A 16,786-nucleotide genomic window follows, 5' to 3' on the forward strand; every position below is an offset into this window, starting at 1 on the left:
ATTGTTATATTTGGGCATTTTTTAATTTTTGGAACCTTTATAAAATTTTATCACAATAATATTCGTTATAAAAAAAAATATTCTGAAAATCTTTTAAATGAAAGAAGCATAATTTTATTTTTATGCATAAAATGTTTGACATATTAAGACACTCATACTAACATTATTTGAGCTATTAGTTTTTTTTTATTAGGCTATAAGGTTTTACCATTTTTAAGAATCGATTAGACGGAAATATTCATTTTCGTTTTTGCTAGGGACGATTTTGATTGGCCGTTTGCATCCAACATTCATAATATTTTAAAACTCAATTTAAATGCAAAATATTTTATTAAAAAATTCAAATAATCCAATTTATACAACTTGGCTGTGATGTCATAAACCTTCAACTTTAATTGACATAATATATTGGAAAATTTTGGGACGAAAATTAGACAGTTTTACGGGGCTTTACCCACTAAACATTTTTTTCTGTGGTTTCGCAAAAAAAATTAATTCTCTGCCTTTATAGAGAATAATATATATTTATTTATTTGCTATTATCTGGTGTTTACTTTCCGTAATGTAGAAACTTGCTACAGAAATTCGTTTTATTAAAACACTTAAATTATTTATGTCACTGGAAAAAATGTTTGTTTTTTTACATAGCCAGGGAATACACAAGTTTTTAAAAAATAACCATCGGTGATACTTGACAAAGGTAACAATATCATATATATACAATTGGTTATGTAAAGAATTGTCAATTGTATTTTACTTATTCTTAAAAATACATTAATGCAAAATATTGTAGCATTTTACATAAAAGTAAATTAAAAATTATCTTAGCAAATTTTTATTTTAGAAAGAAATGTAGCTAATTAAAATTTTAAGGTAATTGGTTTTTCTATGTGATAATAAATGCGGTATCGTTACAATGTTTTGGAGAGTTTATTAACATAAACATTTTTCACATCCAAAATTTTTTTTTATGTGAATGTTCAAATTTACATAGTCAGAGTGGAAAACTTTTTGTGTGGAGTGTGGTTAGCCATGGTGGTCAGAACATGCACCTTACACCACAGTATTCTAATTTATAATTAGGGTGGTTTGAATTTTCTTATAGTGATTTTGTCAGTGACAGAAAAACAATATTTTGCTTACACGATGAAGTACAGCTTTACATATTGCATTAAAGCATGAATTCAAACTATTTCTTTTCATGCTGTGATTTTAATTATTAGCCTTGTAATTTTAAGTTAGTAGGTTTAGATTCTGATGATTTAATCAAACATTTAGTAATCTATACACTTAAGAGTTGATGTCGTCTGGCCGAAGGCCACCCTAAAGCCCGACCTGCAACCGCCAGTATCCGACCCCGCTAACGGAACGCGCCCCTAGCCATGGCCCACCCGAGTCAGGCGAGCGCCGCTGGACTTAGGTATTTTCAACGCCCTTAACGTAATCGGCAAGACAAACTAAATCTGTTACACAGTAAATTCACTAAACTTTAATGAACCCGCCACTTTGAATTAATAACACCGTGCAACACAAGTGCGACGTAGGAGTGCCCGGGTCACTCACGAGTAGTTTTCTACTAAAACAGCTGTGAGTGCAACCCTTGCGGCCTTCAGCCTCAATTCAACAGTTTAAAATGTGACGTAATTCAAATCACCCAAATTAGCATTTATTATTCGCCACTGGAGTCGTTATCAAGAAACAAACAGTCTCCAGTATGACTCTAATAATTCAAACTTATTTTACACAAATTTATTAAACGTCATTTCTAAAACATATTCATATTAAATAAATCATCATGTTTTATTGTGTAAATTTAGAGCCACTTAAATTTAGTTAATTATATAAAATTGTACGAATAACGGAACTTTATAAACTCTGATGCGACAGGGAGCTCACCCCTCCCCTCGCGTCAGGGCCAGACGCCAGTACAGCGCGACTCGCGGACAGGGAAGGACGCACGTCCCACGGGGAGCCATCATCTCTTTGTATCCATCGAACTTCAATCTGGTAATTATAGTCCAACTTCAAAACCTTTTTTAAATACTCCCCGTGTGCGCCCGGGCTTTTTCCGGTGTAGGGCCTAACCCAGCCGCGTCAATTTAACACGCCCCACACAACGCATTACGTGGGGCCGTGCAATATACGGTACGGGCCGACTCCCGCCACCACAGACTTTTGATTAATCGACAAGTGCACAGGCACTGGCTACATCCAATCGTAGACGTGTTCTTAATTTAATAGCGAGCCGCGGTCCACGCAGATGGGCCCGCGCGTCGCCGTTTACCAATTACGAGATTAGCCGACTCTAATCAAACACTCTCCCTCGACTGCAACTAGCGTGAGGGCATAACGTTAGTGGCGGCGCGTCAGAGCACCTAGTGTGTAATGGACAATGTATTTTATGTTAGGGAATTCGTGTGACTGTAAGTGTCGTGTAGTTTGCCAATGTAATCAAAACCCACTCCGCACCCCCTGTGCGCGACGTGTGAACTACTGCAAAATCATGTACATTATTTCTAAAAACCTCACCCATCCAGCTAGGGATCATCGTCCTATGCTGTGTAGGGCCAGTGGGGCAACAAGCATTAGGGATCCCTAGCATCATCATCACTGCCGCAGTTCCTAGTGGACCACGCAGGGGCTCTCGAACCTCACGACCCACCTCGTGGCTAACCCCCACGTTAACCTGGCGCCCTCCCGGGCACGTTTCCCCGCAACAGCACAGCCTTCCCGCTAGGAACACCGCCGAGTCTTGAACACGAGAACCCGGGCGACGGCAGATTATTCTAGAGAGAAAATTTTCTATTGTATGAAAAAAATCATAAAGGGCAAATAAAATAAATGCCACTCCTCCTTGGCCCTTAATTAAAGCCTGGGCCACCCTCTGCAATATTATATCTGTCATTGTTGTCAGTTAAGTTATTTTTTATAATCTTAATCGAGGAAGACAGATTATGCGGAATGTAAAGTGTAAATTATGAATTTCTGTTTTAATCAGTTGATTGAAAAGCCTGGCTACAAGAGTTTTTGTATCGAGTTGTATTCGCAATATCAACTTCCACTCCAAGGATATGGAAGTGGCGTCCCAGTGACCTTTCTTCGAGTCAAGTGATGACACTCCCGCTGCCTGATTAAGTTTTGACAAAATATTAAATTGAAAATGATCTTATGGGCAAAATAAAGGGAAACAGACTGAAAAGATACTGCACTTTATTAAGACTGATACACGTGACGTCGTCCGGCCGAAGGCCACCCCAAAACCCGACCTACAACCGCCAGTATCCGACCCCGCTAACGGAATGCAACCCCTAGCAATGGCCCACCCGAGTCAGGCGAGCCCCTGAGGACCAGGTAGAACCAAGGGACATGCTTAATTAATCAAACACCTAGACCCCAATTCATTAAAAATCAGACCTAATTTAATAGTAATGCCACTTTTTATTAAAACCCCCGCCCAAGGAAAGTGCGACTCAGGAGTGCCCGAGTCACTTACGTGTAAACTTACATTAACAAGTTTTTGAGTGCCCCCTTTGTGGCCTTCAGCCTGAATTATGTGTTTATGCTAGGGTTATGTCAGCCATGTAACTGCAGCCTGGCGCACCGCAAGGCGGGCTGCTCCCATGCCGGCCGATTTCCCCTCACCTCCTCCGTGGCCCGCTAGCAGGCGGAGGAGGGCAGTGGCGAACCAGACGAAGAGCGAGTAGACGTGCGCTCCGCTCCGCTCGGGAGACGCGTTATTTACTCTGAGTTCGCAGTCAGTGATAACGTCACGGGACTGTCTCGGCAGCCGAGCTGCTATTATCCGCATTCGTTATACCGCTGGACTTTTCTCAGTTTTACGGATCTTTTCGGGACTGTTGCCGCATACGTCATAGGCCGTGTATGTGCCTTTTCGAACCACTGAACTCTCTTGGTCAGTACGTGTACTTACTGGACCTTTATCCGCATACGTGACGGGCCGCGTACGCGTTGTATATCTACCCAGAACTTTCGTAACCGGTACAACTCACTACAGAGTTACCCTCTCTGTCGTTTCGGGTTGAATCTTGAGGACGAGACTTATTTCTGGGAGTCCGGGTCGGGGCGGGGAGGACGCTCGTTCCGCGACGTGCCGTCCAGGCTGCGGCAGGATTTCTTTACGGAATTAAAAGAGGCTCGTGAAAACGGACATCACGTTGTTTCCCCTACCTACGCAACGTTCCTTCCAGGTCCCGTATTTTCCGGTCCCGGCCACGTTGGCCTGAACTCACTTCCTCACCGACGAGAGCTACATGGGCAAAGCAGGACATTTCGCAGACAGGAAATTAGGGACCATAGGCCGAGGGATGTCAAGCTAAATAGAAGACACGTATATTAAAGAGTTAGTACACAATGACACTCAAGACTTGCTAGAAGCTTTGAATATATATACTGTATAGAAGTCGCGAGTGGATAGGATTTACTCTACTTTTTCAGAAGCGTATGATGAGCAGCTTGGGAACTTCACCGCTGCAGTGCGCTGCCGTAATGCCCTGTATCGTCTTAGTTGTTATTTACACGTTAGAGCTCAGCACTGTCGCCTGCTGTCATTACCCGCCCCCCCCCCCCCCATCCATTATTCACTGCAGCTCATGGTCGTTCATCGTGAGGGGGAAGGGGTGTTTGAAGAGTTCGACACTTGTCCGCTAGGGACCACCACAAGTCGATGCCCTAGAGATGGTGGCGATTGCGGCGGTGAATTAACCAACTACCTCAAAACCGTATTAGAAATTTTAACCTGGGCTGGCGACTTCTATACAGTATATATATTCAAAGATAGAAGCCTTTAAAAAATGATTCACTGGTGTCGAAACCTGGAAAATGCGTGGCTCAAGTCCACTGTCCGAATGCTTTGAACGTGAAAGTTACGTAATATGCAGAAATATCCCGGTTGGAATTTAAATGTTTAAGCGCAGAACCGCACGTAAGAACGTACGGCTAAGTGGGGTCGGGCGCAGAGCTAATTGAAAAGACTTGGTAAACTTACGACTATGGCGATGAACTGTAAGTTGTGCGAAAACTGTAGGCTCTGCGTTCGCAGAGCGACCGACTCCTGTGAGCTCACGACGGAAACTGGCGCTAGAGCGCCGCGCGACCTCCAGCCAAGACGCGTGTAGTGCGGGAAAACAGTTCCCAACAGTTTTGGACTTAAATGTTGAATTTGATATTACATGATCATTTTACAATACACGCCGAGACGACGTGAGCAGCAATGAAGTACAAGAAAAGGTTTAAATATTAAAGTGACTACAGAATGAACGATCGGTGGAACAAAGTGGAAGGATGCTCACGGACACACGTCTTGACCCTGCGCGGAGTGGTTGGAGACTGCCGAACATGGCCGCCTCGCAAGGGAGGGAATCTTTCACCTCCTTTGTGAGTCAGCGCCAAAAACTTACATTAACTTAATTTGCTCTATTATAAGCTAAAACACGTTCCATGTGCCCAATTAAAAGGTAGCACCTGGTAACTGGGTGCTTAAGGCTTAACAATTGTTTTAGAGTACTTAATTATTTGAATTGTGGCATCAAGTTGGCGACTGTAAATTTATTAACACATTGTCTCCCTGTTAACTGTATTAGTGGGATTTCTCCTAATCCGTCTTGATCATTGTCACGGGCACTTTAATTAAGGCCAGTGGCAGCGGTGAATGTTAATGAGGTTCGTTGTCTGCTCCGTGCGTGCAGTGCTCGCATGGAGTGGCTACGACACACTTGTTTAATGCCTGTGAATTAATAATAGTGTCCTTGTTTCTTGTCCCTTAATTGTTTTTTGGGTTCGAGCCCCCGGGGTTCCGTGCCCTTAAGTCTCTTTGAGTCCATTGGGGTCACGCCCGAGGCGCTCGCCTGACTCATTCCTGCTGGGCTAGGGGTGTGCTCCGAAAATGGGATCTGGTACTAGCGGTGCTGAGCACGGGCTTAGAGGCCATGGTCGGGACGACGTCAATAGTTATTATAATTAATTTTAATGAATTATACACAAACCTTTTGATTTAGTTTATAAATTTAACCTTAAATGAAATTAAAAATAACTGTTTTACAGGAATGATAACCAGAAGAACTTAGTGCTATGGAAGTTCCAGGGATGTCGGTTCAGTCTGTAATAAATCGTCTCGAGAGGCAGCGTGACGTGGCACGGGCTGATGTTGATCGATTGAAAGAAGAGCGCGATTCACTGCGCCATCGCCTACGCGTGGCTACAGACATGCAAGTGGCAGAACACGCACGACTAGAGAAGACTGCCATGGAAATTGGCAAAAGGATGCATTGCCTCGAGACCGAACGGCGAGAACTTTTGGTAGCTCAGGGCATGCGCAAAGCGAACATATCGTGTCTTGAGGAGCAATGTGAGACACTCTCTAAGCAGCTCAGGTATTTGCATGCTTACTCATATAAGCATCATCAGTAGTTGTGTTAAATATTTTTACAACCACCATCACTACTTATTTTTTTTAATTCTACAAATAATTCCCAATATTTATTTATTTATTTATTTATTCAAAAAGTGTTTGTTTCACGTTTGTACCAAATCGTAAAATATTAGTTTCACTCCCTCCGCCCTTAAAGCTTTATACTAATAACACCCATGTTTTAGGAACATTTTGTAAAAGTTTAATTAACATTATTCATTCATACATTGGTGTTTGCCATTTAATTTCAAAATTTATAAATATTAAAATTTTTAATATTCTCTTTATTTAATGTTTTAGTTTTGATATTTGATGCTCCATTATTTATTAATATTTTTATTTGCCTTCAGGATAATGAAAACATTGCAACAACATTTAGCTAAAATTGTTGGTTAAAACATTACTTTAACATTGTCAAAATATTAAATGAGGTCTGACAAAAGCATAAATGTTATAACCACTTTAATATATTAGTAAAGACCTTTTTGACAACAAAGATAAATAGGAAACATTGAAACATATAGTTAGGGAGTATTTAAATATTTGACAGTAAAGTGTAACATATAATTTCGGTAACGAGTTAGGAAATTAATGTCTTATTATGTTGCAAACATATTTATAATACGAAACTAGAATACAAAATTTAACATTGATGATTTTTAAATATTGCCGATGATAATTTTAAAAAAATAAGCAATTTATTTTTTGATACATACATATAATCACATATCACACGTAGTTCTATATTGCTCACTAGAATTCACTGCAAGTAAATCTTTGTTGACTATTGAATCATTTAAAATTTTAAGCTATATAATAAAATTTTTCCAACAATTTAATAAAAGCTATTTAGACAATATATTCTCGCTTTACGGCCTGATTTATGGAAAGGAATTTTAAGAATTTAATGTCTACGTAGATAATTTTTTCCAAACATTTTGCTGCCTTGTTAGATTAAAATTCGAGCAAGCATGATAACTTCTTGCGCCTACCAATAACAAACGCTTTAAATATTTGTTTCCCTCGCTTGGGGGATATATGCACTAGAGGTGTAAAAGTAACGAAAAAATGTGTACCCGTATGTATTCGTTACTATAACATTTAATACTCGTTACTTTCGTATCGTTACTCGTTACTTCTGATACCGCATGTCATGGCACATGCTATGTTATGCAACAGCATCGAATCGAGTCGTATTTCGTACGCGTACAGTATGACGTCGCGTAAATAAAAATAAATCGAATATAAACAATTAAAAATATTTGATAATTAACAGCTTTTGATAACCAAGAAACAATTAACTCTCATTAGAGCGGTTTTATTATAATATATATTTTAAGATAAGAACATAAAACGTGAAAATACGCGTTTATAAAAAACAAAAACATACATATTTATAATTTGTAAAAAATACTTTCTTACGTTGTTTCTGTTCGAATCTAAAACTTTGTCTACACACACAATACCTTTAATAAACAGTAAAAAACTTGGACGACGAATTTCCAAATTATACTTTTACTATTAATAAACAAACATCGTTCTTTGTAACGAATTCGCGCGCGCATGCGTGAAACATACGAAAGATGCGAGTAACGAAATGCATTTGTGTGTAACGTTTCGTTACTCGTTACTAGATGCCGCACCCGTTACTCAGTAACGAATACATACGGTTTGCTACAGCTCTAATATGCACATACTTATTCTAAATGCGGGCTGTTACAGCAATTTTCGGTATCTGCTCCAACCTGTTACTGATACAGCATTGTACTAGAGATGGGTTGTTACAGCAATTTTCGGTATCTGTTCCAACCTGATACTGATACAGCATTGTAGAGGTGGGTTAGGACAGCAATTTTCGGTATCAGTCCCAACCTGATACTGATACAGTAATGTACCTAGGTACAAGTCTCTGATACTTCTGTATCAGACGGTCCCAGGAGGCAACAAAGCTCCGCGTACGCAGACCGTGCGACCGGAAGGAGAATCTGATACATTATTTATCACGCCCGGTAATTCTCCACCTCTGTTACTCTCATGCCCGCCTGATACAGCCAGTATCAATCAGTTCAACATTCACTGCAGAACTGCAGTTCGTCCTGGCCGTGTATCACCATTTTGCGGGCTGTCATGCTTTGTAGTTAGTATCTTTATAGTGAAATAAGGAATGGATAAGTGCACGAAAAAGACTTCATTTGTGTGGAATTTTTTCACGGAAAATAATGAGTTTGCTAATTGTAATTTGTGTAAACAAAAACTGAGTTATAAATCATCGACTAATCTGAAGAAACATTTGAAACGTAAACATTGATATAGTATGCTCACTAATGTACGTATCTGTTTTTTTTTTTTTAATTTTTAATTTTTTATAAAACCGTAATCTTTTAATGTATGAAAACACTAGTTACTAATTGTTTTCGAAAAAAGAAAGTCCATATGTTGATTACATCTGTTATTAGTGTCAACTGAGAATTTATTTGCATTTTCATAGCTGTTAGGTGCACAAATATAAATATTATATCTTGTATTAATGTACTTTTTAATATTAAATTTTCATTAGTTTTATTATTGAACGAGACGGTGCACGCACTGCGCACTGAGCGTACTTTGAAGTAGGAGAATAAACAAAACGACTGCCACTCTGATATTCATGAAAAACCTAGATAACCTACAAAAAAACCCAGACACATGGGTAAAAAACCCAGATGCGTCTAAAATGCTATCGTTGAAAATGTTTGCGTACTAATTCAAAAATATAAACATAACTGGTTTTAATATAAAACAATTAATTACCTTACAATACTGAAAACGGTTAAATACAACCAATACAAGAAAATTACACTGCAGCAAAATGGCTGTATAAGTAATTCTTGGACCAGTACATATCATAAAAAAACCTACAAATATATACATGACAAAACAAACACCATCACTGCATCCTTTAAACCGGTAATTGTTTTTATAAAACTGCATCATGTACGTTAGTCTTTATTCAGAGTCTGATTCTACAAGATTGGTTTGAAGGTTAATTGTTGCATTGGTTTTGTGTTCTGCAAGCCTCTTTGAAGAATGTGTCTAATTTAATATTCGACTTAGCTTCTTGAAAACTAGTTTTGTGTTTATATGTATTTTTGTGTGTGAAACACATAGACTTGTTGCATTTATCAAACAGATATTGCAACAGATACAGTAGCTACTACCTTTATTATTGTTTTAGGTATAAAAATAATTAAAATTATAAAAAACCTAGAATTGTTGGAATTCATTATTTAAAAACCCAGGAACCCAAACACCATTGGAAAAACCCAGATCTGGGTGGAAAAACCCATGAGTGGCAGCCCTGCTTGTAACAATATCGCTTTGCGCCTCTCCTTCAAGGCTTCAACGCCTTCCCCTGCGCTTCCTCCCCTACATTCTTTCCCTTCTTTATCCCTTATTCGTCGTTCCTGCTCCCTCCCCTTTCACAAGCTCCGCCCAAGTGACCGTCATCTGCGATCGGGTACTGTATTCATTGGCCGTGGTGTTGTTCCAGCTGAATTCTGAACTGATACTAAAGTCTCTTATACTTTTCAAGTGTACTCGTTTGCCGTTCCTGATACAGGCGCGTATCAGTGCCAAAGTATACGGTTGATACTTTTTGACCCACCTCTACCCAGGAGGCAACAAAGCTCCGCGTACGCAGACCGTGCGACCGGAAGGAGAATCTGATACATTATTTATCACGCCTGGTAATTCTCTACCTCTGATACTCTCATGCCCGCCCGATACAGCCAGTATCAATCAGTTCAACATTCTCTGCAGTTCGTCCTGGCCGTGTATCACCATGTTGCGGGCTGTCATGCTTTGTAGTTAGTATCATTATAGTGAAATAAGGAATTGATAAGTGCACGAAAAAAACTTCATTTGTGTGGAATTTTTTCACGGAAAATAATGAGTTTGCTAATTGTAATTTGTGTAAACAAAAACGGAGTTATAAATCATCGACTAATCTGAAGAAACATTTGAAAAAACATTGATATAGTATGCTCACTAATGTACCTATCTGTTTTTTTATTTTTTATTTTTGATAAAATCGTGAATTTTTAATGTATAAAAACACTAGTTACTAATTGTTTTCGAAAAAAGAAAGTCCATATGTTGATTACATCTGTTATTAGTGTCAACTGAGAATTTATTTGCATTTTCATAGCTGTTAGGTGCACAAATATAAATATTATATCTTGTATTAATGTACTTTTTAATATTAAAATTTCATTAGTTTTATTATTGAACGAGACGGTGCACGCACTGCGCACTGAGCGTACTTTGAAATAGGACAATAAACAAAATGACTTGTAACCAGGGCTGCCACTCTGATATTCATGAAAAACCTAGATAACCTACAAAAAAAACCCAGACACATGGGTAAAAAACCCAGATGCGTCTAAAATGCTATCGTTGAAAATGTTTGCGTACTAATTCAAAAATATAAACATAACTGGTTTTAATATAAAACAATTAATTACCTTACAAGACTGAAAACGGTTAAATACAACCAATACAAGAAAATTACACTGCAGCAAAATGGCTGTATAAGTAATTCTTGGACCAGCACATATCATAAAAAAACCTACAAATATATACATGACAAAACAAACACCATCACTGCATCCTTTAAACCGGTAATTGTTTTTATAAAACTGCATCATGTACGTTAGTCTTTATTCAGAGTCTGATTCTACAAGATTGGTTTGAAGGTTAATTGTTGCATTGGTTTTGTGTTCTGCAAGCCTCTTTGAAGAATGTGTCTAATTTAATATTCGACTTAGCTTCTTGAAAACTAGTTTTGTGTTTATATGTATTTTTGTGTGTGAAACACACAGACTTGTTTGCATTTATCAAACAGATATTGCAACAGATACAGTAGCTACTACCTTTATTATTGTTTTAGGTATAAAAATAATTAAAATTATAAAAAACCTAGAATTGTTGGAATTCATTATTTAAAAACCCAGAAACCCAAACACCATTGGAAAAACCCATATCTGGGTTGAAAAACCCATGAGTGGCAGCCCTGCTTGAAACAATATCGCTTTGCGCCTCTCCTTCAAGGCTTCAACGCCTTCCCCTGCGCTTCCTCCCCTACATTCTTTCCCTTCTTTATCCCTTATTCGTCGTTCCTGCTCCCTCCCCTTTCACAAGCTCCGCCCAAGTGACCGTCATCTGCGATCGGGTACTGCGCTCATTGGCCGTAGTGTTGTTTAAGGCGAATTCTGAACTGATACTAAAGTCTCTGATACTTTTCAAGTGTACTCGTTTGCCGTTCCTGATACAGGCGCGTATCAGTAACAAAGTATCAGGTTGATACTTTTCGACCCACCTCTATTCCAACTAGAGGTGGGTTGTTACATCAAATTTCGGTATCTGCTCCAACCCTATACTGATACAGTAATGTACCAGAAGAGTCTAGCGGCAGCAATGCTACCCCCCTGCAACCGGTAACTGGCAACTGGCCCGTTCCGGGGCCGGCGGCACGATCATATATATCATCTGAAACTTCCAATTAGCAAATATGGCCTCGTGGCTGGACGCTCAGCGGTGCTGAAACCTAGTAGAAAGGTTGACGGTTCAAATCCCGGCAGGTGCGAGGTTTTTTTTTTGTACTTGTAAAAATAAATACGAGTACATATAAATTCAAAAGTATTAAATATATTTGAATAATGAATGCAAATAAAAGTAAATTTATTAATTAAATTGTAATTTTCAGGTAAGGACATAACTAATGGTCAATTAGGTTAGGTTAGCTACATTATAAATACTTTAAAACTTTGTGGACGGTTGATTTGGTTAGGATAGTTACATTAAAGATACTTGGAAATCATGTAAACGGTTTCCTAGCGCTGGATAGCTACATATTAAAAAGTTATTTGCTAAGCAACCATAAAATTATTTTACAGTATTTTTAATGTAGCTATACTTACCTAATACTATAACCAACCATCCACTAAACAGTCTGTGGCATTTTTATACTGGAGAGAAAAAACGCGCACGTAAAAATAAAAAAACTTCCAGGGGGTAGGCGCTCCCGATCGGCCAACTTCGGAGAGGATCGGAATTTGCAGCCAGTTGCAGGAAGGTAGCATTGCTGCCGCTAGACTCTTGTTAATGTACCTAGTTACAAGTCTCTGACACTTATATATCAGACGGTCCCAGGAAGCAACAAAGCTCCGCGTACGCAGACCGTGCGACCGGAAAGAGAATCTGATACATTATTTATCACGCCCGGTAATTCTCTACCTCTGTTACTCTCATGCCCGCCTGATACAGCCAGTATCAATAAGTTCAACATTCACTGTTCATCCTGGCCGTGTATCACCATGTACATTGTTGCGGGCTGTCATGCTTTGTAGTTAGTATCTTTATAGTGAAATAAGGAATGGATAAGTGCAGGAAAAAGACTTCATTTGTGTGGAATTTTTTTTACGGAAAATAATGAGTTTGCTAATTGTAATTTGTGTAAACAAAAACTGAGTTATAAATCATCATCGACTAATCTGAATAAACATTTGAAACGTAAACATTGATATAGTATGCTCACTAATGTACGTATCTGTTTTTTTTTTTTTAATTTTTAATTTTTTATAAAACCGTAATCTTTTAATGTATGAAAACACTAGTTACTAATTGTTTTCGGAAAAAAAAGTCCTAATGTTGATTACATCTGTTATTAGTGTCAACTGAGAATTTATTTGCATTTTCATAGCTGTTAGGTGCACAAATATAAATATTATATCTTGTAGTAATGTACTTTTTAATATTAAAATTTCATTAGTTTTAATATTGAACGAGTCTGTGCACGCACTGTGCTCTGAGCGTACTTTTATGTGGGACAATAACCAAACGACTCTTAAAAATTTCGCTTTGCGCCTCTCCTTCAACGCCTTCCCCTGCGCTTCCTCCCCTACATTATTTCCCTTCTTTATCCCTTATTCGTCGTTCCTGCTCCCTCCCCTTTCACAAGCTCCGCCTAAGTGACCGTCATCTGCGATCGGGTTCTGCGCACATTGGCCGTGGTGTTGTTCCAGGCGAATTCTGAACTGATACTAAAGTACTTGATACTATTCAATTGTACTCGTTTGCCGTTCCTGATACAGGCGCGTATCATTGCCAAAGTAACAGGTTGATACTTTTCGACCCACCTCTAGTTCCAACTAGAGGTGGGTTGTTACAGCAACTTTCGGTATCTGTTCCAACCTGTCCAGCCGACTCTGCTGGACAGACTTTAGTTCCCACCGGCCAGAACACGCCCTGGCGTGTTATCTAGTACCTCCTGATCCCTTCTGTCACGAACTCACGTTTTGTTCTGTGCTTCGGCAAGCTTCTCAGGGTCGGCTTCCGACCTGAGACTTAGCTGCGGTAGGCGAGTTAGGTCAGGCCTCTCGGCCCAAGTTACACCCCGGCCAGGCATGTAGCCTCGGGCCGGAGCCCCGCTTTCCCACTGACTGTGCATTAACCCCCCCCCCCCCCCCCTTTACACCGCCATCCCTTTTCCGAGAAGTGCTCCTACCAAGGTCTTCCTTTTCGCAGCCATACCGCAAACGGTACCTCTCAGTGGTATCGTGAACTAAAGTTTAAATCTCAATTCCGTCTTTACCCACCTGAGCGCGGCACATTCGCGCTCTCTGCGACCTATGTCTCGACCACGAGCCCATCTACTTCCCCAGCCTCTCGTCTCGGAGCGCCAGTTTCGCCCCTTTGGTCCTAGCTTATGTGCAGTGCCTTCACCGCGATCTCTCGTGGCGGCCTCGGCAACCAACTGCACTTAGTTCCGTAACTCGCCACGAGAGTGCCCCCCGTCCCAGCCTGTTACACCCCTCTACGAGTTGCCCCTTGACTGCCGTCCACCTGCTATACACATACCCCCTTCCCCCGGTTGATGCATAGGCCCCTAACTGACGGGGTACCAGCCAATCTGAGCCCTGGATCCCCCACTCTTCATTGCCCCCAGGCACCTTTCGGCATTTTAATGTACTGCGCTTCCCATGATGAAAGGAGTCATTCTTCTGTCTCGACCGAGCCCAGATCGTGTCCTGGAACATCGTCCGCAAATTATTTCGCTGGTTGAATTTTGTTTCCAGTGATCTCTCCAGTTGGCTACTTAGTATGTAGTCGCTTGTGATCCGGGAGTGTTCCCGAAAAATTGTATTTTCATTATTGATTTTAAGCAGTATTCGGTAGTGCCGGAAGTGTATAGTAGTTTTGCTCGACACCCGCGGTCGTGTCACATTTCCTGCATGGATTAATCTGCGAGTTGCAACCCACGATGGTGAGTAATAATTTACGCCTCATTCCACAATAGTTAGTCTGACGTTCCCCTTTTGTTTTTATATAGTTGAAAACTTCCAATATCCTAATTTTACACTGTGCTTCTGTGCAGTGGGTTTAAGTACCACCCCGGGCGTCTCCCGAGTTCCAAATTCAACTACAGATGCAACCCTTGCTACCAGCGACCCTGCAGCGGGTTTCTCTTTCTTCTCGGCCACCATTGTTCTCCTTCTTGACGACATGCGCCAGCCAACAGGACTATGAAATTAGTCTATAATCACTGTTAAGGACAATAACATTGTTTTGTTACAACAAAAATTGTAAATGACAGCAGTATCGAAATTGATCTGGTTTAGCATGATTAAATAATAATGTTATTTCAGAAATAATTTAATATAAGGGTACAAGTGGAGTTGGTATGGTTATAATTCGATATTGTATCCTACTTTTTATAATGTATGTTAACTTCCGTTGGATCCCCAGCCGGGCTAGGATAAGTTGCAACATTTGGTAACTTAACGAGAGAGTAACTTCGTAATCACACAATTTCAATTATATTCAAATGAGGTAAAAACAAGTTTAAATTAAGACTGCATTGTAATAATGGAAATTTCTGTGTAACAAAAAGAGGGAGAAATAATTGGATCTAATATATATAATACTATGTCAACAATAAAATGAATAGGCTTATAAGCTAACACCGTAGTCTTTAAGATTTTTTTTGCCTTGTCGATCCTCAAACACTCAACCTGTTCTCCAGTGAGTGCTCTAAATTCATCTTGTTTCCACTCGTGTCACCTCTGGGAGATGCTATGGTATTAGGGCTCGCTCCCAACTTTTGCTCAGTGCTTCCCAGCTTTTGCATTTAAGTACTTATAGAAACATATAAGACACGAGTTAGTTACAGCTCTAATTATCTCTTTTGATAAACATGGTGATATTAATGCTAGCATACGACACTTGAGTTAATACTAATAATTTAAGTGACAGGCATATAAGGCTTTTAACACCTTAAGACTTCAAGATATGCTACAAATTCTAGCCCTATCATAAGGGTCTTTATAGAAAGCGTACATACACGTTATGCAATATATATGCCCAATGGGGGTAATTAACAAAAAACTGTGCACCAGTTAACAGTTGGAGAGCTAGAGGTTCTCACGATGAAGAATGCATTCCACCTGAAGTCTCATTGTAAACACGATATGTTACGGGCTTAACTACGTCTGTGTCTTCAGGAAGCCTTTTACTGAATAACAACTCATAAAGAGATCCAACACACTTTTATTAATGAAATCACTACTTAAAAACCACACCTCGCGAATGCCCGTGGTTATCACTAACACTAATAACACTGGTTAAACACAACTGAATTACGCTACAAGAATAAGAGGAAGATGGCCTGAATTACAAACAGACAGAACTCTAAAGCTTTAAACGATATTCCTGTTGTACTTAAGTAGAAGTCCCTTACAATCCAGATGCACTACTAGGCGGATGTCACTGTGGAGCACTCACGCAACTTAGAAGCCCACCTCGAAGCTTAGAAATTATTGAAGGGCCAAAGACCCTGTCACACTGACAAATGACACCAATATATAAGACAACAGAGTTGGAGGGGAAGTATTGAATGGAAAATGACTTCCAATTTTCTTCAAAAAAAATATTTTGACAGATAACCTCAAATATCTTTTAAATCATGTCACACTATCAAATTTTATTTTTGGTCTGAGCTATCTTTAACTTTTCAATATTACTCTCATTTTGAAATTAAATAATGCATTGTTGTACTGGTATATATATATAGGCTATATATATACACACACAGAGATATACACATTCATACACACAGGGTAATTATAAAGTCCGTGAAACATTTCAAAAAATTGGTACAGTGAAATGGCTAAGAATTATGTAACAAATTATATACCATGTGAAAGAAAAACTCTCAAAGTTTTTTTTTTCCCCCACTAGTTATAAATGTTCTATGTGTCCACCTTGCGTCACACAACACACATATAATCAATAGTCCAATTCTGCCCATACCCCACCCAGAAT

General features: G+C 39.4%; 1 protein-coding gene across 3 annotated transcripts in view; it reads left to right on the forward strand.

Annotated features, from left to right (window-relative positions):
- The first annotated feature begins 412 nt into the window (after positions 1 to 412).
- Positions 413 to 16,786, forward strand: part of LOC134534129 (testis-specific gene 10 protein-like) — a 28,430-nt gene continuing 12,056 nt past the window's right edge. The window contains exons 1-2 of one of the 3 annotated variants that reach the window (XM_063372224.1): positions 413 to 700; positions 6,061 to 6,389. In XM_063372224.1, coding sequence (XP_063228294.1) covers positions 6,088 to 6,389 — 302 coding nt within the window. In that variant the 5' untranslated portion in view covers positions 413 to 700; positions 6,061 to 6,087. Of the gene's footprint in view, positions 701 to 6,060; positions 6,390 to 8,478; positions 8,754 to 12,367; positions 13,006 to 16,786 lie in introns of those variants that run through there. The other 2 variants (XM_063372225.1, XM_063372226.1) reach the window with 2 other exon arrangements.

The sequence above is a fragment of the Bacillus rossius genome, chromosome 7, assembly GCF_032445375.1.
Source record: "Bacillus rossius redtenbacheri isolate Brsri chromosome 7, Brsri_v3, whole genome shotgun sequence".
Taxonomy (NCBI): domain Eukaryota; kingdom Metazoa; phylum Arthropoda; class Insecta; order Phasmatodea; family Bacillidae; genus Bacillus; species Bacillus rossius.